Below are 25081 nucleotides of genomic sequence, written 5' to 3'. Positions count from 1 at the left end.
TAAGAGATGAAACACTGATGCTATATGAATTCGAGGAATGAATGAATCTAGCTGCTCTATTCTGGAGTGATTCTAGTGCGTCGGTTAAGTATGCTTGATGAGGGCTCCAGATAGACGACGCGTAATCAAGTTGGGTGGGAATTACAGATTTATAAGCTTGTAGTTGTACAGGAGGGGGAGCATGACGTAAGTGCCACTTTAAGAACCCAAGCGATCTGTTAGCTGATGATATGATAGTGCTAATGTGGACGCGTCATGATAAATCGTTACTCAAAGTGACTCCCAAGTACTTGTATGTGATGACATTTTCTAATGCAACTTTACGGATTTGATAAGAATAGGTGAGGGGGCTGCACCGACGGTGAAACGAGAAGAACTTGCATTTATTAGTGTTTAGTGTCATTAGCCAACGATTGCACCAGTTAAGCACATGGTTAATGTCATCTTGTAATGCAACTTGGGCTGATGTGTTAGTAATAGTACAGTATATAACGCAATCGTCTGCAAACATACGAATATTGCTGGATACATGAAAAGGTAGATCGTTCATGTATATTAGGAATAATAGGGGTCCAAGAACAAATCCTTACGGGACGCCTGATGTTACTGCCACAAGGTAAGAGTTCTGTCCATTAACGGTAACAAATTGTAACGATTAGTCAAATATTTTCGAATCCAAGTTAAAATTTAGGGTCTAAGTTTAATTTCAAAAGTTTTAACATCAGGCGGTTGTGGGTACTTTGTCAAATGCCTTTGCAAAGTCAAGAAAGATAGCATCAGTCTGTATGTTATTGTCCAGGTTAGTGTGCAGATCATGAACGAAAAGGGCAAGTTGGGTTTCACAGGAAAAATTTTTTCGAAATTTATGCTGTGCGGAATGAAAAAAGTTATTAGAGTCCAAGAAGTGCATGATTTCGGTGTAAATGACGTGCTCCATGAGCTTGCAAGGCACGCTTGTTAAGGAAATGGGGCGATAATTGAGAGGACAAGATCTATCGCCTGATTTGAAGACTGGCATGACCTTTCCTATTTTCCAGTTTATTGGTAGGTTACCTGTGGAGAATGACTGACAGAACAATAGTGATAAGTATATGGCAGACATGTGCTTGGTATTTTTCAGAAATTTTGAGGTGATATCGTCTGATCCCGCTGAAGAAGAGAGATTGAGTTTTTTTGTCTATTAACGATATTATTCCGGAAGCGACAAAATCAATACTGGGCATTACAGAGACGATGCTAGACGGAAAAATCGAAAGGGGACTATTAGTTTCGTTTGTGGACACGGAAGCGAATGCTGAGTTAAATACTTCTGCGCATTCAAAATCACTAACTTCTTTGCCCGAAGGATTATTCAAAATAATACCTGAAATTCTCTTAGGGTTAATTACCTCCCAAAATTTTCTGGGGGTATTTACCAAGATCTTCGGAAGATCAGTATAAAAAAAATGTTCTTTTTGCGGTTCGAATGGCATTATAATAAAAGGTTTCAGCTTCTTTATACCTATCCCATGCGCTGGCGGTAGCTGCATGTTTAGCTGCACGAAAAAGCCGTTTTTTCTTATTTTCAAGTCGCTTTAAAGGTTTAGAAAACCATGGATATTGTTGAATAAAACGGAAGGTGGTACTGGGAATAAATAGGCTGTTTCGTTGCATGCATCTTTTTGCGACCGGCATTGATATTGGTTTGCTTGTTGCTTTGCCACTCGCAACAGTCGGCGGCAGTGATAGCCAGCGCGCTTGCCTACCATGTTACCGTAGCCCAAATAGAACAAAATTTGCACGTTCCCGAGAACAGGATGAAGCATAGCATCATTGAGGATTTTTTCAGGTCTTTATAATCTAAATAAGCTTCATTTTCATAACTTGACTATTTTTTCAAACTGTGCAATTTTTCCGACTATTTTGCAGTCCCGCCAGGTCCGAAAAATCGGTCAGCGACTGTATTTGTGGTTTGTCAGAACTACGGAAGAACCACAAATTGTGGTGCGCAACTACACTTCGAATGCACAGGGTTTGCACAGTCAAGTTGATGATGACTCATTTCGTAAGATGGCCCTATAAGGTCCTGTAAAGGCCCTTAGGTGCACCCTGCTCCACCACAGCCTTGGTGAAATGTCAAGCATCTACCACTGCTGTGGTAGCAACAGAATCGCTGCTGTGAGGCACTTACTGGTTAAATAGGTATAAGCGCACTTCTGACCTGATGCTCGGCAGAACAAAGTACTTAGTAGCATGGGAGAGCACCGACCCTGTGAGAGATAATGGCAAGAGACTGCCAAACATGAAAATAAGGTCGTCCTCTTGTTTTGTTTTTTCTATATTCTTGTTACAGCTTCTGCCAGATGCTACTTAAAGAGCGCCAAGGACACGTTCAACAACCACACTTTGCCTGCTATGCTTATTAACAATCCTAAACAATTTTGGAATGTAATAAACAAGAAATACACCACCACATTGTTACTTACATCTACTGATGGTGTTGCAGTCCCGTCACATGAATGTGCTTCTGTTCTCAACAATGTTTTTGCGGCGGCTTTTTCTAATGATGTTCCTTGCGATAATTATAACTATCCTGTTTGTGAAGTTCCTCCTATGGACCCTGTTAATTTTGACGTATCCGGCATTCAGAAAATTATAGAAAATCTTAAAATTTCTTCTTCTTGTGGCATTGACAATATAAATTCCAAATCTTGATTAATACGAAGTTGTATTGTTCCATAATTCTTATACTATTTGAACAAACCCTTGAAACAGGTTGTATTCCCAATGATTGGAAAGTTGGGAAGGTGATTCCTCTGCACAAGTCTGGAAATACACATTGCCCTGACAACTTTCGTCCCATTTTTCTCACTAGTATACCTTGTAAAATCATGGAGCACGTCATATACTCTCATCTCGTCTCTTTCTTAGGATCGAATTCTTTTTTCACTATAGCCCAGCACGGATTCCGTAAGTCATTTTCATGCGAAACCCAACTCATAAGTTTCACACATGAACTTCATGGCATCCTCGATCACGGATCTCAGGCAGACTGTATATATTTGGATTTTTCGAAAGCCTTTGACAAAGTTTCGCATGAACTTCTATTTCTTAAACTACGTAATCTTAACATTGACCCTAATGTACTTGCATGGTTGATCTGTTTTCTTTCAAACCGCTCACAATTCGTAACAGCAAACAACTTTGACTTACATCCTTTACCAGTCTGTTCTGGTGTACCTCAGGGGTCCGTTCTCGAGCCCCTTCTGTTTCTAATCTACGTAAATGACTTACCGACTAATATTTCTTCTTCAATTAATCTTTTTGCTGATGATTCTGTTATTTATTGCGAAATTAACGACAATAACGATGTCTCTTGCCTTCAACCCGATATTAACAAGGTCTTGGTCTGGTGCAACACTTGGAACATGAAACTAAACATTAATAAGTGTAAGCACATGCACACTTCTCAAAATTCTAGCCCAGCTTCCACTTACCACATTAACAATGTCTTTCTTGAAACTGTACTTTCTTATAACTACCTAGGTGTTCACATTTCTTCTAACCTGTCTTGGAAAACTCATATTCATTACATCATAAATAACGCCGACCACATGCTTGGGTATATTCGCAGGAACTTCTCGCATTCATCCAGTTCAATAAAACTATTACTTTATAAAACAGTGGTTCGCTCAAAATTAGAGTATTCTGCATCTGTCTGGAGCCCTGGCATTGAATCGCTCATTTCTGATTTAGAAGCTGTGCAGAACCGTGCCTGCCGTTTTATACTCTCCAACTATCACCAAACAAGCAGCGTAACCGCCATGAAATTAAGTTTGTCACTTCCTCCTCTTTCTCATCGCTGGTCAGTAGCTTCATTATGTCTTTTTCACAAAATTTATTACAACAGCTATCTGAAACAGAAATTATTAACAAGGCCATCATACATATCAGCTCGAATTGATCACCGCAATAAAGTTGCAGTTCCATCATGTCACACCAAATGTTTTCATGACTCATTCATGCCCAGACCTTGTGTCAGTTGGAATGATCTTCCCCATGATATCGCTTATATAACTGATAAAAATATGTTTCGTAAAACTATTATTCTTCTCTAAATGTTTGTGTGTATATATAAGGTTATTGTTAGTATACGTTTTTTCTTATAAGTTGTTGTCATTTATGCCTACTTTATATCACTTACTTATTTGCTGTGAGTTTTTTTCTTTGCTGTTTTTTCATTGCTTATGTTATGTATATCTCCACTCCCCTCTGTAATGCCCTCGGGCCCTGAGGGTACAATAAATAAATAAATAAATACACCACTAACACGACCATGTGCACAATGACCACAAAGACATATGTCCAGAAAATAAAACCACTTACCAGCCCATTAATGATTGATAATAAGGCTGACTGAAAAAGAAAGGTTTTGCCATTTTGCTAGCCAAGGAAGGTCAGACATAGCTTCTGATACTAAAAGATTGGGCTAGCTTCTAATCTTATCTCAGAGGCCACACAATTAGCCACTGCAAACCAAACTCGACCGAGCCAACAAAAAAATCTAACATGGCGGCTTTCGAAGTCGAGCAGCATAGCTCAAAACAAACAATTTAGCCCGGAAGATCGAACTTTGGAACATAAATTCATTTGAAAGTTCATTATGCTAAAGTTCATTAGTGAAATCGAGCAGCATAGCTCAAAACAAACAATTTAGCCTGGAAGATCGTACTTTGGAACATAAATTCATTTGAAAGTTCATTATGCGAAAGTTCATTAGTGAAATGGGAGCCATGACGGTGCTGTTGTGAAGTCTGAAATATCCAACAAGTCTGAATGTTTGTAGTCAAATCCATCAGCGACTGTATACAGACAGATGCTTAGGTTAGTCGACGTGGAATCAACATAGCATTTGTACAGTGCAAGGCAATGAGTTAAGGGGTAAATACGGAAGGAAGAGACATGGACAGGAAAAAACAAGGACAGGAAAGAGCGCTGATTCCTGTCCATGTCACTTCTTTTTGTGGTTGCGCCTAACTACTTGCTGCCTTGCAGTATGCAATTATGTTGACTATATAAAGATGTGAAAGAGAAGCCCTAGCTGCATTAATGATAGATGTGTGTGTGTGTTTGTGTGTGTGTGTGTGTGTGTGTGTGTGTGTGTGCCTGCGCGCTTTTACCCGCTCTTGAAAGTTACGATGCGCGGGGGCATGTTATCAATTTGGACTTGTTAAGGAACATGGCGGCGACAGTGAAAACCCGCCAAGAGTTACCATGCAATCGCTATCGCAATGATAACGCAGTTTTTTACTGAAAATAAGTGTCTTGAGTTAGCTCTGCCTTCAGTCCCCTTTTTGTTCAATTTGTTCAATGTTTAGAATTTTCGTGCCGAACCTGCATACAACAAATCCTTTTTATAACGAATTTTCCCGGGAATTTATCAATTTCGTTATATTCAGGTTTAACTGTAATAAGCGAAAACTCCCTGTAATTTGAACGCGCAAGCACTTTCGACGGTTCATTCGAATATATTGATACCGCGCTCCGAAAATGCTCTCAGCACCATGCCCGATCCTGCGGCGGCACTGGTCAAGGCTGCAGGTGAAGAAGGAAAGGAAAGAAAAAAACTTTGGCGGATTGTTTGCTCTTTCTCAAATGCCGATCTGCGACACGCGTGTGCCACGCTTCACTCTTTTCTGTCTCTGCACATAGAGACCCATGTCCTTTCAAGGCCACGCTCAGAGAGAGAGGAAAAAATAAATAAAAAGCTGTCACGAAGAGTCGGCTCTCTCTCTAATGCCAATCTGCTTCTCTCCACGTGGCCGTGGAGACTCTCCTCCTTTCTCGGCGCAGAGGGTAGCAGCGAAGATGCAGTCATTGCCGCCGTCTTCAGAGAGTTTTGGTGGTGGACTTAGCCGCGCTCCTATGCTTTGCAAACTGTGTGCGAAATTGATTGACTCGCTGCGAGGCAAACATGTGCAGAGGCGCATCACCGATTACATTAATTAATGACAGATGCCCTCTCATTTGTGAATAAATGTAAGTCTTCTGAAGCTTCCCCATCGTGTGTTCCTAAAAAAGAGGAAAATCGCTTTGCGCCACGGTGCCGCTTTTCGGTCATGTGACCCACTGAGTGCTTAATCAAACAGCTCCGCTGGCTGAGTGAGGAGGACAACTCTCTCAGACGCGCGTGGCGTGCCTGTAAGGTCGGCGCTGGAGTTTCAAAAGAGCCGCGCCGAACGAGCATCAAACTTCGCACAGGAAACGATATTCTTAACACACTATGGTGTGTTTTTTTTTTTTTTTTGGTGGACTATTTGGTAGACTAATTTAGTTCGTTATATCCATTTACCGGTCAGTTTTACTTTGTTACAATGAGGTTTAAAATGCAGGGTTCTCAATGGAGCTTTCAAGGGGAATTTCATTTACTTCGTTATATCCTTATTTTGCTATATCCTGTTATGTTATAAGGAGGTCTGAGTGTAGATAGTATAGGATTTCCAGTTTGATTACAAAATCATTGGCATAAACAACAGTGGAGGGCAGATCATTCTATTCGGACGCAGTTCTAGGGAAAAAGCTGTATTTATCGGATTTTGTTTCTATTCTTCCTAGCTGTGTGGGGACGTACACAATCAGGCATGGTTACTTTTGTATTTACGCTAAGACAATTTTGAAGAAAAATCAACCTGTTGACTTTTCTGCGCGATTCTAATGATGGGATGTTATGTTGCTTCGTTAGTAAGGAACGTCGGTCGGTAACTTTATTCTTAATAAATATGAAGCACACTACTTTTCTTTGGACCCATTCTAGTTCAGCAACATCATTTTTGTTGTGGGGGTCCCATACAATTGAAGCATATTCCAATTTAGTTCTGACGCATGTATTATAATCTAAAGGCTTAATGTTTGGAGGTGCCGTTATCAGTTTTCTTTTCAAAAACCACAACTTCTGCAGCGCATAAGTACAAGTAGCTGATATATGTGTTGACCAGGTTTGTTTGTTGTTAATAGTGACACCCAGGTACCTACATTTATTTACCTCCGCTATATGACGCTGGGTAATAAAGTAAGTGAAGATACTAGGCATTTTCTTTTTTGTGATTCGCAGAAGTACACTCTTTTTTGTATTTAACTCCATGCTCCATTGAATGCGCCGATCCCCAACAGCCCGTTGGTTTTGTTGTAATAGTACATGATCATTTGGAGAATGAATTTTTTTCAAACAGCGCAGTCATCTGCGAACAGTCAAATGCAAATGCCATTATTAATTAAGTCTGCCAAATCATTAATGTAAATTAAAAACAACAAAGTTCCCAAAACACTTCCCTGTGGCACTCCAGATGTCACGCACAATAGCTCTGAGGTTTGACTCGATACTTGTACAAATTGTTGCCTGTGTCGAAGGTAGGCACCAACCTATTTAATAATATTTGACGGAACACCCAAATAATCTAGCTTCTGTAACAGCTTCCCATGAGGCACTTCATCGAATGCCTTCAAAAAGTCTAGAAACAAGGCATAAACCTGTCCAGCTGTATCAAGGATATGTGAGAAATTATGTACTGTTGTCGCAAGTGTGTAACTGTAGACAAGTTTTTTAAAACCGTGCTGAAATGGTGATAATACATTGCACTGTTCAAAAAATTGGATAATGAACTTTGAAATGACATGCTCCAACAACTTACATGTGCTTGTAATGGGTATGGGACGATAGTTTTTCACAGATAAACGATCACCTTTCTTGTGGATGGGAGCGATGCGTACTAAATGCCACTCGTAAGAAATTTTGTTTTTGGCAATGGGCAAATCAAATAAATCTGTCAGAAAATAAGATACCTGCTCTGCGTACCGATGTAAGAAAGCATTAAGGAGTCCGTCCGGCCTCGATGTTTTTTTTTTAATTAACATCAAAAACCGTGGTAGATGAAGAAAGTGCTTAACAGCGCAAACAACTGGAGGGAATAGAAGAGACGATAACAGAGCGCTGGTCTGACACCCAAAGTTTATTGCAGACCAAGTGCAATATATAGGAAACAGAATCTGCGCATAGCCTTGCAACATGAGCAGAATTGCACATATATGTGCCATACGGTGCACATTATCAAGAAGGGTCATATCAGTGGACCCAGATAACTAATTTTGTTATGGCACATTTACCCGATCCTGTAGCACACGGCAATAAAAAAACTCGGAGGGTACTAGACACAACTACGCTTTAATGGCAACAGAGAATCCGAAGAAAAATAACACGTGCGTAGTGGGTCAGCCCTTTGCTTCGTCTTCTTTCCTAAGTCCAAACATCTTCTGGGGCCTCAGTTGTGGTAGCACCAATCTCTAAGTAGTGTATCTTCTGTGCGGGTCATTTCAAAACTTTTCCGCTAACCATGCGTGACAGGCAAGAGCCTGTTACGCATGGTTAGCAATGGTTAGCAATGGTTAGCATGGTTTATCTCGGCAACGACTTCGTCATTGCCGAGATTAACCTCTTTGATTCTTGCCAGAGGCCACGTAAACTTCGCTTTGTTGGGTGGGCTTACAATCACGATGTCTCCAACTGCCAGATTGCGGGAGGATGATCCAGGAGAACGATGCGCTGGTGGTAGAGTGAGAATGTACTCGTGCTTCCAACGTCTCTAAAAAGGATCGAACAAATTTTGGCAGGGTTGTAAACTGCACGAATATTCCTTAGCACTGCTGTGTTTTCCTGAATTTTTTGTTGAGTCAGCATCCGGCAAGGTAGTAAATATAAATTTCTGGTGTTAAAGGAAATGCGCTGGCGTAATCGCTGATGGCTCGCTGGCTTCGAGAAAGGTGTAAGTAAGTGGTTGAGAATTAACAACAGCCTTGACGTCGGTAAGTAGCGCACCAAGTTCTTCAGCAGAAAGGCTACTTCGTCCGGATACTTTCCACAGAGATGTCGTCACCGATCTAATCCGTCTTCCCCACCAACCACCCCATCATGGAGCAGCGTCCACGATGAATTTTCATTTAATCCGCTGTGTTGTAAGAAATGACTAAAATCTGGTGTCTTCGATACGGTCAACTATCCCTTTTAACTTCCTTGTGCTTTCTTGAATGATCGAGCGTTGTCTGAGTACATGACGCTGGGTAATCCTCTCCTAGCAGTAAATCTTCGGAATGCCAGCAGGAAGCCTTTCGTGGAGCCTGTGGCGGCAAGTTTGCCTTTGCTCTATAGCAGGTACATAACGCACCACGGTGTATCACTGTTTTCACTGTTCGCCGAGCTCTTATCTCCCAGAAGCGCTCTCTCAGGTGGTTTAGCGTGTCAGTTGTGCCTCCATGTATTGTGCGGACATGGGAATCTCGAACTTCAAGAATAGTGATCGTCAGGTAGCACTAATAGGTGCTTTGTACCAGGCTGTCATTGAGGCTTTGTAGCCACCCACCAATTTTAAGTAGGTTTTCTTTATCTAAAAATGGCCGCAAGTTAGTCACCTCTGAACTTTTAGTTAAAACCTGCTTCTTAAGAAGCGTGAACATTTCCTCATCAAAGGCTTCACTTTGAGTTTGGTGTATCCAATAACGCTCAGCTGCCAATAATTCCTCCGTTTTCAGAGATCCATACTTCAGGCAACTTTTATCAGCGTTATATACGAAGCGTCGTACGCACACTGTGACTCTCAGCAATTTGATGAGAGAGCTGTGCCTTGTTATGTTGAAGATTGGCGCTCTCCGCTCATGCGTTTTGTCATCTACTTGAAGGACTGTGCCAAATCAATTATTTCATGATCCTCTTAAGCAGCTAAGAGTTTCCTCTGTGGCCATTCGATGGACTCAGCCACAGCCAGCTTGGTCCATGCCACCGAACGTTCTTCTGTATCAGGACGTCCAACGATTCACCTCTTGTTAGCGAATTCTCAGGATTTCCATCACCTGGGCAGTGCTTCCAGCTGCAATTTATTATTGTTGTGACTGTCTTGATTTCAGTGATTCGATTTTTAACTAACACTTCTTGCATGACTCTGCTTGAATCTAATTCAAGACATTTGTAGAGCCTGTCCACATAAAAGAAAGTGGTCTGTTAAAAAAGGGGGTATATGTCTCTTTTACATATTTCAGCGATCTGCTGCTTATTAGTGCTCCCATTAGCTTGAGGCGTGGCAACGAGAGAAGCTTCAATGGGGCAATGCTTGATTTCGCAGCAATGAGACTTGTGCTGATGTCACCGTTAGCTATCTCAGCGCGAACATATGCGCACGGTCCGTAAGCTTTAGTGCTGTAGTCCACAAAGCGCCGTATTTGAGCGTTATGAATATCATCTACCTCTGACGTCACACGGGGGGGGGGGGGGGGGGGAATCGACTTTGGGAAGGTGAACCAAATCATTCCTCTAGTTCTTCCACTGCCATACTATATCATCTGGTAGTTCTTCATCCCCGTTGACTTTATGAACCCACAGCTGCTAAAATAAGATCTTCCCTCGTATCACGAAAGAAGCAACAAGTCCCAGTGGGTCATGAACTCTAGATACTGTCTGCAGAAGAAAGCGCTTTGTATCTTGAGCCTTCTCCTGGAATGAGAAGATATTTTGGGAGCTGTAAGTAAGGCTGTTGGTCTCCCTGTTCCATGTCATTCCGAGGACTTTGGTTTTGCATGACGTTTGTCCACCACTCTTAGGTTCAGCTGGCTCCTTTGAGTCGAATATGTCCTGCAGCTTTTGAGAACTTGTTCACTTTCTGAATGGCATTCCAGCATCGTTCATTATTTTCTTTTGTAGTAGTGTATAGCTCTACAGGTTTTTGTAAATTATCTGCCCCAAAAAACAAATCGTCTACATGTATTGACTTGGCCAGTAGTTGAGCTACTCTCTGGTGCTCATTGTCTACACGTGTTTTGAGGTGATGCTAAATGGTCGCTGTTTACATGAATGAACTTGACGTTGATTCGAAAGATACTCTCGTCATTCGCCAGACCTGTATGTTGTCTTTCCTGAATGGTAACGTTGGCTTCTAAGCAAACCACGAGAACCTAAAGAGATCTCGGTCTTGTGCACTAACACCAACCTGCAGAAACGCTTTCTCTGTGTCTGCAGTCATTGGGACCTTGTACCAGCGAAATCGCATGAGATCTTGTAGTAGCTGAGGATTCAAGTTCGGACCAGTTAGTAAGCAATCATTCAGCGATTTCTGGCCTCTTGCACGCGATGAGGCATCAAATACCACCCTCAGCTTCAAAGTGAGCGAGTCTTCACGGATAACTTCTCAGTGCTGCATGTAGTATGTACGCTCCTCTTTGGGTTTCCTTTAGGAGGCTGCTTCTCCACCAGTGTTGCAACGTAGAAATAACGAGACACAAGACTTTCTTGTGACGAAAACAGCAAGGCTTTATTGACACACAAGAACACAAGAGCAGTCGTCCCAACGTCGTCTTTCTTGGACTGCCAGAAGCTGCACCTCATGTTGTTCGCTTTGTTCTCTGTTGTGCTGCCGGCTATTAATCGTGACAGTACACAAAGGACACAGCTGCATCTATATCCCGTTTAGTTTGGCGATGTCATATTTTGGTTAGAAAACGGTACCACCATGCGTTAACTTATTACCATGCGCGAATCTCGCACCACATGAACACAATGCATGAATCTTGCTAAGGTGGCATTAGTGTGCAGACCTTATTGCCTGGCTACTTTTTAAGAGTGAAACTGTTAGTCAAAGTATGAAGACAGCAATGGTATTCAGAAAACTCGTGGTACTGTTTCTAAGCAACCGCTGAGCACAGCAAGCGTTCTACAATGAAGACCATCAAACAATAAAAACTGAAACAAAAAACATGAACAGTTTCACCACAAGGGTGAAACAATGAATCAACAGCAAGAAATTGTAACATTATATGAAGTAAGGCTGGCAGCTAACTTTTTTGGATCCTCTATTACATAACTTTTTGAAGTGCTGGTGTAAGAGAGTATGGCCACTCTAAAGAGAAATTCTCATTTCACATTGACTCTTCTCTTCGAGAGTGCACCGTGTAGAAGGGTGCACGAGCTGTGCTCTGATGCTTGCCGAGATGGAGTGGGCACCAGCGTATATGACCGCACCAATGAAATCGAAGTTCACAGCTGCTGCTCACGCAACCCCCTCCCCTGCCTTGGATCTTTCCATGCTCATCCAATACGGGTGCTGCATTTGCTTTCTGCGTGAGCATTCGATGGCAGGTTTAGCATGCGGCGAGATGTTACTGCATGTGCCCTTCAAATGACGGAGATGAGCCGGCTCATTTATTCTCTGCTTGAGCAGTTTTCATTCCCCTGCTCGCACATTTTTACTTGTGGGTAGAACATAAAATTCCTGGGGATGTTATCAACTTGGACTTTACATGGAACATGGCATTGACTGCGAAAACCCGTCGAGAGTGTCCATATAACTGCTATTGCTATGAAAAAAAGCAATGTGCTCGTTGCATCATTGCTAGGCAATAGCATGGATAAGTTTACCATCCCAACTGGATTGAACTGCAGCCTTTCTGTAATGGTTTGGCATGCATAGTTTAGTTGCATGGCAGCCAGATTTCATGCCTGCCAGCTTCAAAATGGCAAGTGTGCCTCTGGTTTTGCCATGAACTTGATTCGCAGCATTCTGAAACTCAAATAAAAATATTGGTAAGCTTAAGTATACAATTTTTAACATTTGTGGTACACAGCACCAAACCTGAATTGAATTCAAAACTAGTGGAATTTAAAATGCTTGCTTTAAATATTATAGCTGACAACAAAAGGGCCATCACCTTTTGTTATAGATGTGTTTGCAGGTAGGGTAGAACAATTCTGATAATCCTTTATTGTGAGACAATAAAAACATTTCTTTTTCTTAGATTGTCTTAATCAATAGGCACTGCAAAAAAAAAGTTGAACTGATAGTATGCGTTTAGCGTTGAGAACATGACACATTTATTAAAGAGCAAACACAAGTCAAGTGATCAGCGAACCGAATCGGAGCAATCACGAGCCCCAATAACAGTTCTCGTCCTTTGCTGGCACTGCTGTTGGTGCCCTATTCATAGTACAGAACAAATTTTTTTCAGAAAAATTGCTCTTTAAAGGGTGGTGACACGCACTGTATCTGATAGATGTGGCTCCCCCTAAAGGGCACGTGACCAGCCCAATCAAACTTGCTGTTGGGCTCATCATATAATAGAAAAACTAGGCGCAACTTAGCACTCTTTCATTCCTGCACACGTGATTTGTATGTGTGCATGTGTGTGTGTGTGTGTGAATGGTGAAGTGCTTAGTTGGGCCTAGCACCTTCATTATAATGACCATGCTTGTTTCATGAAATGCCAAAGGTGTAGTGCAGCTATGCTCGCTAAAATATGCTCAGTGGTGCTACTTAATTCATCAGTTGAGGCAGCAGCTTTTACACATTGTTATTGCAGGGAGCTCGTGTGCCAGCAGATGCCTGTGAATTGACCCTCGTAGACCGCATCTTCACTCGGTTGGGAGCTAGTGACCGAATCACTTCTGGTGAGAGTGGCTTCAATATTCCCTGCTAAGCTTGCATGAAAAACAGTCATTTTGTCTAGGGCTTCTTCTGGATATGCTTTTAGGTTGCGTGGGCATTTTTTATATATCTAAAAACATTGACATCAAGGCCTGGATTGATTTAGGCAGGCATGCGTGCGAGTTAAAATTTGTACTATTAACTCAGAGAATCAATAAGTAAGGTATTTTTTCCACTTGTTGTTAGCAAAAATGTAGTGCCCGGCATTGACTACTCCCATGTTGTGGCCTGAACACTTCAAGGATGTAGTGGAGCAGTATAAACGTAAGGAGAACCAGACTAGTAACCAGTGCTTTCCTCCTTCCTTAAGGGTGCTGACTGTGCAGAGTGTACTGGCTGGTGCTTGGATGAGTTGCATTGTTGAACAGTTTAGCATGTTTTAGGTTGAACTGCGAGTTTTCTTATCTTTTATGGTGATGTCATGCAATGAAAGGTCACTGGGAAGCTACTGTTCCATGTTTGGTTGTTCTAAGAAATACAGAAAAAAAAAAGCAAACTGCCATCTGAAATGTATGCAGCACGCATCACCTAATGCGCAGCGTTTGTGGTTGCTTCATGGTACATCATTTGTGTTACATGACAAGTTCTATATTGGCAAATACCACAATATACCCAAAATGCCCAGTGTTTTATTTGGCCAAATGACAATTGGATATAGCTAAATGGACGACCAAACATAAGCGGTCAAGTACAGCCCTGTCTATTACAAAGCATCTAAGTACCCCTCATGCAGCCACCTGTGCTGTTTTCGCTTTGTTTTATTGTTACATTTCAGTATGATGGGTTTGGCCAAAACAATTAGTCTCGTAGCTCAGTTTTACATGATCAATGTAGTTGGTGTGGCTGTATTAACACGAATGAGAAACCCCTAACCCTTTGACGGGGTAAAGGGCATGACTCATTTAACTTGTGCTGCGTACCGGCTTTGTGCAACCCGAACATTCACTGAATTTTACATGAAAATGACGTGGCCGCATCCTTTTCGCGATTCTACAACTTATGTAAAATGGCGACATGTATCGTGCACGATGTGCAATATAAGAGCCAAATAGTGAAGGGGGGGGAGGGAGGAGGGGTTTTCTCACTTCGTGTTTGTAATAACTACCTCAGGGAGACAATTTCTTGAGTAATCAAGAACCGTGTCTGACAAGTCGCGCAAATGTGTTTACAACATATAGACAGTTCCCATCATCTAAAAGCCAAGCAAAATTAAACCGTGTTGTCACGGTTGTCTGTTGTCCCTATATGCCAGTTTTACTGCTTGGCTTCGCGAACAACAGCCAAGATTTTCCGAAAGCCATACAACTGGTAGACAAAATTACGTTAAAAACGAAACGAAAAATAGCTCTTATGCCGATCATAGGCTCAAGCCCAGGTGCGCTTGGTGCCTCATTGGCGGAAAAAACTTTTTTCACTTCATCGCCACCGCAATCCATTTAAACACCACGACTATAAAAAGAAAAAGAAGCGTGCTGTTGTAAACTTCAGCATCTCTTTTTGTGTGCCAGCACCATCACTTCTAATTTTTTCCATACCGGCGGGCAATAAACCAGTGAGTAATAAGAGTTCATTATAGGTCAAGCATGAGATAGACAACAATTTGTGATCAAAAAACAAATGCCGTCATTTCTAAGAAATTGCAATTGCTTGATCCTGCACAACTACGTGTACAGGTTATAGTCGCCGCGACAGCATAAGCAAACTGATAGTGAAAAAAGAAACGTAAATATTACGGTCCAGAAAAAGAATTTATTGTATCTTCAAGGGGTGCCAACACTTGCTTGACCTGCTCGAACAGGTCGAAATATTCTTACGTTTTTCAACAGAAAGAGTGCTGAAAACACATGACATCGACCACTTGCGACACGTTCGTGCCGTGGCATATTATCATATTTGACCCCAAATAGATCGAAACCTTTCAGGGCGTCTCACAGACTCATTTCCTAGCTACACTGCGTAACTTGAGAGGAAATTGAGTGCACCAGATCGAAAAAAAGTGATGCCAACTGCAATCATACGAATACCTTCCGTAGAAACGTGGAGCTTCGGACATGCCAGTTGGTTGCCAGACCAGGGACAGCGCCGCCCGCTAGGCAATATGGTGGTGCCTACATTAAAAATGTCTATAAAAGGAGGATGTGTTGGAGTCATGAAAATAGTCTCACTGATATTTTTATGGGCACTAGGCATTTATACAATACGAGAAAGGAAAATTTAAGGACACTTTGTAAATTCTAAAATGTGTTTGGCAAAATCCTGTGGCCATTTGACTGACTATGCTATGTCTGTTTTTTTATACTCCGAGTGGAATGGTACACAAATGGAATGTGTGCATGTTTTCTTCTCTAATTTTTACTCCAAGACATGAGGCTAATGCGCCTCCATTCCGCATGCATTTTTATTCTCGTGCTTTGGGCACCGTGCTGATGCCATCGCACACATTCCAGCAATCATAAGGCTCATTAATCCCTTCCGCAAGAGTGGGAGACGCCACAGTTACCACGCCTGGCACAATGCCTTAGTCACCATGAGTATTAGACAATAAAGGCTTTCTCCTTAACACAGAAGGGTGGCTTTATTTCTAGAATGTGCAAATAGCGCAGTGGTGGGAAACATGCGCCAACCTGTGCCAACTGGGAGTGACTGCACTATACTGCTCTAAAAAGGTCTTTATTTCTTTTCTTTTTTTCTTTTGTCTAATTTGTGCCATGGCCGTGCCACCAAGTGGTTTTGGAACTAAAAGTAATGTTGACAGTGTGCATCGTGAGCAGATATTACGTGATGTTTGCCATCTTGTAGACTTGCCCTGGGGATTTACTAATGATACAACCGCCGTAATCTAAATCAATATCAGTGACAATGCTGTAGCCATACTGCAATGTTAGGTTTCCGTAAGCGATGCGCAATCCTCAGTGCTTCAGTGTGCTTGAAAGTGGATGGAGGCACATTTTGGTTGTCTCTTAATAAAAGTGTCTAGTATGGGTACAACAGTGCTACAATTGCTTTACTGTACACGTGCGTGATAGCATCAATGCTGCGAGGTTTCTAGGTGGATGACCCAAGATGTTCAACACCGCTACGATGAGCTGCTATTTTGCTTCTACAAAGCAGTGTGCGCTTCACTGTAGTCCCGCACAACGAGGTTGGAGTGATCAGCCGCTAAAAGCATGCAATATGACTAATGTAGCGCTACGCTACATGTGTGCCTAAGCACATAGCTGAAAAAACTTATTGCAATAAGGTTGTCGGCAAAGCGTCGTACTGGCACGTTCGTTGGTGGACACCGCCTTGTTTTCATTCCTTCCTAATGCCTACCATCGAAGGAGTTACTGCAATCCCACAAGTCAGAATCATTTACCCATGAATTTTCGCGCAATTGGTCTAGTTCAGGGCAATAGTATACAAAAATGACTCAAAAAGTTATTATGGTACACTGTACTGGTTAGTGTAGGAAGAACCACTTGTGCAGTCCTTGAAGGCTCTATGAGACACAGTTTGGAAATTGTCATTATACTTATGTTTTAATCCTTAGTACTTTTAAAGCAAAAACGTATTGTATTGAACCTCATTAATTCATATCTATTCTAAACATACTAACAGTTCAAATGTACTTGGCACTAATCCTCGACTGATTCTCATGGACTAATACATTTGCTGGCCAATTAAGCTGTATTTAAGGAAACGATAGCTTTTTGTGCTATAAAAGTTAACTGCTCCACTGAATTTGTCGACACCACGATGTGTGGCCAATAGTTTGTAATGGAGAGGCATAGGAAGAATAATGCTGCTACATTGGAACACGAAAACCAACTGGTTTATCTCAGGGTCCAAGCGCCAGTACTGTTCGCACCACCGCTGACCTCGTCGTCGCTGCCCCAGCACATCAGCACTTGACAGGGCCCCCTGGCCATATAGACCGAGTATTGATCAGTCCAGTGCACATGATTTTTCAGTGTTGTGGCGTAGTGAAGGTTGAAGGGGAAGTGTAGAAACAGCAAATATGGTATCAATTGCTGAGGTCTGTACATAAGCGTGCTTGAGCCTGTCGATTGGAACTTTTTCTTCTCTGACACCCAGACGAATTGTGAAATGCTTGTCTTGTCCCTCGATCACCAAATGCAGTCCAGTGTACGATGGCTGCACAGGGGTGGAAGTGCTGCGCCAATTGTGCCATGATGTGCCAATCTGGCCTGCTGCACCTAGCCGCGCCTAAATGGTAATTTGAGCATGTAACGCCAAATTTAGTCGAGACTTTTATTATTGATCGAGCAATACGTGTGGGCTGCACAAAAGACACAATCACGTCTATATAAAATTCTGCCTGCATATCAGATCACACATGAATCTTACGCCACATATACACAATTCATGGTTCTTGTTAAGTTGGCATTTGTGGGCATACCTCATTATGTGACTCTTATGTATGTTTTGATGTATGTTTTTATGTATGTTTAGGAAAGCTATAAAGACGGCACTGCTGTTGCAAAAAGCTCGCTGCATCATTGCCGAGCCCCTGCTGTGCACAGCGTTTGCTCGGCAACGGTGCAGCGAGTTTTTTAGAATAAACTAAAGCAAATTGTAAAAACCTGTGTGACTGGCATAGCAATGATTGTGATAGCTGCAATGTGTAGCGTTGTAGTGGTGATGTTGCACGCTCCTTTCTTTCTATTTTGATTACCGCTCCATCATGCGTGTAATGCTGCCTAGCGCGAATTGAGCCCGTGTGACTGGGGACTACCTAGATAATCTTAGAACATTTTGATGAGATTACGCCCACAAAGCGTACATTACAGTTTTTTCTGCAACTTAAGCAGCGCTAGCGATAACGCTGGAATCCTTGATAGCACATGTATAAATGTCGCCACACTTTGCTGTGTGGCAGATTATCAATGGTTGACATTCTATGTTCACTGCTATCAATCTACAGCGTGTATTGTTTGTAAAGTGACGGTTCGTTTTTCGAGCACAGGTTAGCCCAAAACAGCGACTGCTGTGTTCGTCGACTTTACGACCCCGTGACAATACGAAGACTGACAGCTAACTTTTTTGGATTCAACATCCCGCCACTCACAACTTCAAAACGCTGATGTAACAGGATAAATACGTCGGCTCCCGCGAGAAATGCTCTTATCGCACGATCTCTTCCCGCTGAGAGCGCACCACGTTTCACAACGGTTCACGAGCTGTGCGCTGATGCTTGCCGATATCTCACGTGTCAGCTATCGCAGCCAAGCCCTTGATTAGAATCAAAGTTCACGGCTGCTACTCGAACGACCCCCCTTTCCCCGCATCTTTTCATGTTCGTTCAAGACGGACGGCGTGTCTCCTTCTGCTTGAGCATTCAATGGCAGTTCGCAGTGGGATGCTAACGCGTGCGCCGTCTGAGTCATCGGCCGCCTTGTTTAATCTCTGCTTGAGCATCACCCCAGCTTGCGCAACTTTACGCACGGGTCGAACGTACGATACGTGAGAAATGGTATCATATTATAGTTTACGCGAAACTCGTCCAGTGTCCATATAATTCCTATCGTAATAAAATATTTCTCACATAATTCCCTAGCAATGGCATCAAGCGCATTTGAATTTCCTCGGGGTTTTGATGACTGGAAATCAGGTTTTCTACATTATTTTTTATAGAGTCTCACGGGTTTACTATGAACATGACCTTTATTATACAGCAGCTCATCTCTAGTGTTGAGTTGCTGTTCATGTTGGATGCAGTGTTTTAATCACATTTTGAACATTACAACATTTTGAATGAATGAATGAATAAGCTTTATTTAAAGTCCGGCAGTTCATCGGGCAAGGGGGGGGGGAGGAGGGGATTAACCCTTGTCTCTTTCCACTTTCCGTCGATTATGATGGCAGTGCCTCGGGTGACCGCTCGAAGTCCTTGGACCCGGGCGGCGTCTTCAGCTTACCGGACGACGCAAAGCTGGTTTGTCCAGGGTGTTGGGCAAGCCGCAACATTTTAAAATAATTTTTTTTTTATTCGAATGAAGTTTAATAGCTGTTCAGACACTGCTTATGTTTTTTCTTTGAGTTGCTGCTCTCTCACCTTTGATGTTTTAAGGTTTAATGTATATGAATTTTGAACTAGTCTGGCCGCTTGATGAGCATCGCATGCTTAATAAAAACCACTGAAATGTTTTGTATTTATGAGAAAGCAAAAATTTTAACTAACAGTTAGTGAGACCCTAGAAATATGTTTCAAAACTAAATTTTTATGCTCCAAAACACACCTGTTGCTCCAGAGCTTCTCCAAAACTCCCTTTTTACTGCTCCAAAGCTGCTCCAAAACAGCATAATTCTTGCTCCCGAAGCTGCTCGAACAGACTCACTGCTGTTCCATCCCTGTTGCAGAAATTCGCAAGTTGTGTGTGTTCAAAAAAAAAAAAAAATCAGTGGAGATTTATAAATCTTTGAAGAGGAACAGCTTGTGTGTCGACTTATGCCGTGACGCCACTGGATGACTTGCGTTGAAAACATATTACAAGCGTTTCAGATAAGATGGGGTATCAACCTTGTATTCCTGAGCAAACTGTTGGCAGATGAACGTAACAGGCAGCCGTAGTGCAGTGCCATAGACTAACTGCCCTGCAGCAGATTGAAGATCTTCTTTAAATGTACCTTGTATACCAAGAAGTACCAGAAGCAAAGCATGAACTCAGTGGTCAGTGTCGCCATGAGCCATCAACGCTGAAGCAGTTGCCAGTAAAAGCGCTCCACCAGGCCATTTGCTTGAGGTGCTTGAGGATGATATGCAATTATGCGTTGATGGTGCATTCCCAAAAGCCGTGAGAAGTTATGGAAAAATGAAAATTGAAATTGTCTCAGTCAGTAACCACTTCTTCTGGAACTCCAAATCGTGATGTTGTTAACAAAAGCGTTGGCTATGGTTTTGGCTACAATATCGCTGATTTGTGCTGGTTATCTCTACCTGTTGATGATTGTGAGAAGGTAATGATATCCTTTAATTTAAAAGGAAGAGGTCTGACGATGTCTATCTGCACCTTGAAGAAACAGTCATCAGGAAGTAAAAATTTTTTAAAATGACTTCTGGTATGTCATTGTATGTTGCATCGTTGACAAGGCAGACATGCCGGAGCCCAATTTCGCATATCATTGTTCATTCCAAGCCACACATAGCGTTCACTGACGAGTTTCTGCATTGCTTTAATGCCAGATTGGGAAAAAGAATGAAAATGTTCGAATAGTCTTCAACTTAGTGCAAGCGGTACAAAAGGCCTTGGCGAGCCGGTCGACATGCCACACGCTAGCATTAGGGTAGTGCCTGGTAGTGGGAGATTTTTTAACTGCAAACTCGTCTATGTGCGTATGCTCTGAAGTTCTTCATCCTGCAACTGTGCTGATGCAAGCTGTACGTCTATCACCGGTGCATGTTTTATTCCTTCGACTCGACTCAGTGCATTGGCCAGAATATTTATCGCACCCTTGATGTGCTCAACCTGCATTTAAAAGTCAGCAAATTAAGCTTACTGCCTAGATTTTCTTGATGAGTAGTTAGTTTCTGTAGAGTTCACTGCACACGTCAGGCTTATGGTCGATGAATGAGGTGAAATGACTTCCTTCGAGAAAATAGCGAAAGTTCTTCGCGGTGAGGTAACATGCAAGAAGTTCGTAGCCAAAAACACTGTAGCCTGTCTCGTGTCCGGACAACATTTTTGAGAACAACACGAGAGGTTTTTAAGGGGTTGTAATGAACAGCTGAAGAGCTCCAACTGCCACACCAGAAGCATCCATCATAAGACTGGTGGGGGCATCGTGCTTTGGATGGAACTTGTGCTTTCTTAGAGCATTTGTGACTGTTCCGACGCTAGAACCGCACTGATCGGCAATCTGTCGGAGGCTGAACTCTGGCATCGAGATTACGCACACGACAACTTCGATTTCAAAGTCTTCATCGGCGATTGCTTTCGTGGTCCGCCATGGAAGGTGGACAGAGTGTGTTGTGCAAAAGCATCGAAATAGGTTTATGAAAGTAGGCCTTCTTGAAAGGGGACGGCATGGGTGGCCAAACGCATAAAGCTCCATTGCTAATAAAGCGTTGCCACTCATTTCAGCCATTGCAAGCACCACGTCTGCTTTTTCTTTGGTAGAATACCTCACGCCAAAAGCAGCCATATTAGCTCAAAAAGACTCCACGTGGATTTTCTTGGTGGACCTTCAATGCAGAAACGCTGTGCTACCAGAGGCACCCTACAGGACGGTCAAAATAACGTGTTCACAAGGTGTCTCCGGGTAATGTCACAGAAAAACATTGCGTAAAATGGTCTTCTGTTATCGTGTTCATCAGAATAATGCGTAAGGCTTATGGCGCAGTGCACTGTCACATTTTGGTTTCAACGGCCGAAAGGGCAAGGCTGGCTTATTGTTAATACCTATGCCTACGCTTCCACCCTCTTCACACACTAAACAGCGCACACAATAGATGCATCACTTTGGGGAGGAGCTTTGCGCTGACCCTCATCCTTTTGAATGCATAATCATGTGAAAGACAAACTTTGTAGCTGGATATCTCGAAGCACAGGCATGCCAGAAAAATATTTCAACTAAAACTGTGTACAAACACCAGTGCCTACATTTTTTCATTATGGACATGCTAACATACTGCAGCCAGTAAAAAGTTATTATTAAATTTTAGTTAATAAGGCTGCTGACAATGATAATTATCATCTAAATTTCTGTCCCCCTGGCCACTTGATTGCACTAGTGGTTTTCACGTGCCTTTGAGCACCTAATTTTTAAAAATCATAAAGCTTAATTTTGAGCCTCTAGCCTTCGGTATATATATATATATGAGATCTATAAACAGTAATGCCAAGGAATGTGCAGGGGAAGGTATTAGAACCAATGGAATGTAAATAAGAAGAAAGAAAAGTGGGTGAAAAAATAACCAGCCGTGAGCAGGAATCGAACCTACGACCTTCGAATAACGATGCTCGAACGCGTTATTCGAAGGTCGTATATATATTTATTATTATTATTTATTATTTATTTTACCCTCAGGGCCAAATGGCATTACAGAGGGGGGTGGGTTATTTACAATAAAATATTGAATTTAACAAAAAAAGCAGTGAATACGGTTAAATCGTACAAATAAATTTGGAAGAGCACAATGTTTGTTAATATGCTGTATAATAATACATGTTAGGTAATACAACAACAAGCCTAAATATACAATGTTAGCTGTTGCAACAAAACACAAAAAAAAGAACTTATTACACAATGTTAGCTAAAGCATCACGGAACAAATTGTTATCAGTAATAGCAACAATGTCACCGGGAAGTCTGTTCCACTCCTTTGATGTGCGAGGCAAAAAAGAATTGAAAAAAGTTTTTGTGTTGCATGAAGGGATGCCTACTTTGTGATGGTGGTCAATGCGGTGGGAAATGTGCTGTGGGCGAAGTAGTAGTTGGGCATGCAAGATGGGATGATGGTAGATCTTGTGAAATAGAGTTAGACGGGAGACTTTTCTGCGAGATGCTAAGGAAGGAAGTGCAAGTGAAGTTTTCATGGTTGAAATGCTAGCGGTTCTGTTATAATTGGACAATATAAAACGAACGGAGTTATTCTGAACAAGTTCAAGGGAAGTTACCAGGTTATTATAGGTAGGGTCCCACACGGTTGTAGCATATTCTAGTTTAGAGCGTATTAGTGTTTTATAAAGTAGCAGTTTTAAACCATGTGGAGCGTTAAAAAAGTTACGTCGTAAATAGCCAAGCATGCGGTTAGCATTGATAATGATGTATTCAATATGAGTTGTCCAGTTGAGGTTAGTTGTTATGTGAACTCCAAGATACTTATAAGAGTTAACAGAATCCAAAGGAATGTTATTAAGATAGTAAATAGGTGAAGTAGTGCAACTTCTTGATACACGCATGATTTTACACTTTTTAATGTTTAGGTCCATTAGCCATTTATCACACCAGTTAGATATAGCGTTAAGGTCAGACTGCAATATATTAATGTCATTATCGGTAGTAATTTCTCGAAAAATAACACAGTCGTCAGCAAATAGATGAATTTTTGATGATACAACTGATGACAGGTCATTAATATAAATGAGAAACAACAAGGGACCTAAGACGGACCCTTGCGGAACGCCAGAATGAACTTCGCGAAATGGAGAATTATGACAGTTGGCAGTAACGAATTGTGATCTGTTAGTGAGAAAGCATTCAATCCACATTAGTAGGTTACCGTCAAGGTTTAGTTGGTGTAGTTTGTAAAGTAGAAGTCTATGGCAAACCTTGTCAAAAGCTTTTGAAAAATCTAAAAAAATACAGTCAGCATGGGATGATTTATCAAGGATCTGATGTAAGTGATGAGTGAATGATATTAGCTGTGTTTCACATGAATATGTTTTACGGAAGCCATGTTGTGCTGACGTGAAAAATGAATTTGATTCTAAAAAATTGACTATGTTTGTAAATATTATATGCTCGAGCATTTTACAACAAATACTGGTTAAAGAAATGGGACGATAATTATTCGAAAAGTGTTTATTACCAGATTTATGGAGTGGAACGACTTTTCCGATTTTCCATTGACTAGGAATAGTAGAAGTATCTAGTGACTGTTGAAAAATTTTAGTAACTATAATGGAACTATAAGCGCTAGTATTTTTTAAAAATTTTGTGTTAATACCATCATAACCAGGAGATGAATCGTTCTTAAGTGATTCAATGAGACGTACAACTCCAAGAGTTTCGATAATCACGGATGACATGGGTGAATAATTGTGCAAGGTTGCGCTAGGTAAATCATTATGGCTATCTACGGAGAAGTTTTGGATAAAAGAATCGTTGAGAACAGAAGCGCAAAGGGCTTCACTAATTTCGTTACCGGATGAATCGATCAAGGAAATATGATTGTCAGATAGGGGGTTAATAACTCGCCAGAATTTTTTTGCATTTGTTTGTAACATAGACGGCAGGACTTGAGTGAGGAAGTTGTCTTTAGCGGATTTTAGTGCAGATATGTAGATGGATGATGCAGATTTGTAGGCAGCCCAGCGTGGGTGGTTAGTGGGTAAACATCTTGCTGCACGATAAAAACGTTTCTTTCGGTTAGATAAGCGTTTGATGTACGCGTTGTACCATGGCGCACGTGCGTTAGTTGTGATAGTACGGCAAGGGATATACTTATTGGTTAGTTGTTCAACTTCATCTGCAAACATATCCCAGTTACACTGCACTGAACGGGTATCAAAACTGCTTAGAAATATGTCTAGAAAAGTTGCTAGTTCACTGTTTATCTTGTCAAAGTTGGCTTTTTTATAGTCCCGTATCTTTTTCTTTTTTTTATCTCTATTAGGACAGGGTGCATTAAATGAAAATGAAAGTAAAGAATGGTCACTGATACCTGGTGCGTAGGTTATAGCGGTAACAAAGTCTGGTCGGTTTGTTAGTATCAGATCAAGAATGCTAGCACTGTTAGTAGTTGCCCTAGTCGGTAAGGCCACTACTTGCGTCAGGGAAAACGTTGAACATAGGTTAATGAATTCATTTGGTTGCGGCGAAGACGGTAAAGAGTAGGGTGCGTATGCGTTCCACATTATACT

The 25081-nt window shown here is 41.7% G+C and overlaps 1 protein-coding gene across 2 annotated transcripts in view; it reads left to right on the top strand.

Annotated features, from left to right (window-relative positions):
• The window catches only part of LOC119160937 (DNA mismatch repair protein Msh6), a 619403-nt gene that overhangs the window by 489709 nt on the left and 104613 nt on the right, over positions 1-25081 (top strand). For both annotated transcript variants that reach the window (XM_075880344.1, XM_037413220.2), the window contains one exon: positions 13369-13456. In XM_075880344.1, coding sequence (XP_075736459.1) covers positions 13369-13456 — 88 coding nt within the window. The remainder of the gene's footprint in view (positions 1-13368; positions 13457-25081) is intronic.

The sequence above is a fragment of the Rhipicephalus microplus genome, chromosome X (genome assembly GCF_043290135.1).
Source record: "Rhipicephalus microplus isolate Deutch F79 chromosome X, USDA_Rmic, whole genome shotgun sequence".
NCBI classification, from domain to species: domain Eukaryota; kingdom Metazoa; phylum Arthropoda; class Arachnida; order Ixodida; family Ixodidae; genus Rhipicephalus; species Rhipicephalus microplus.
This window is presented reverse-complemented; position numbering and strand designations above follow the sequence as displayed.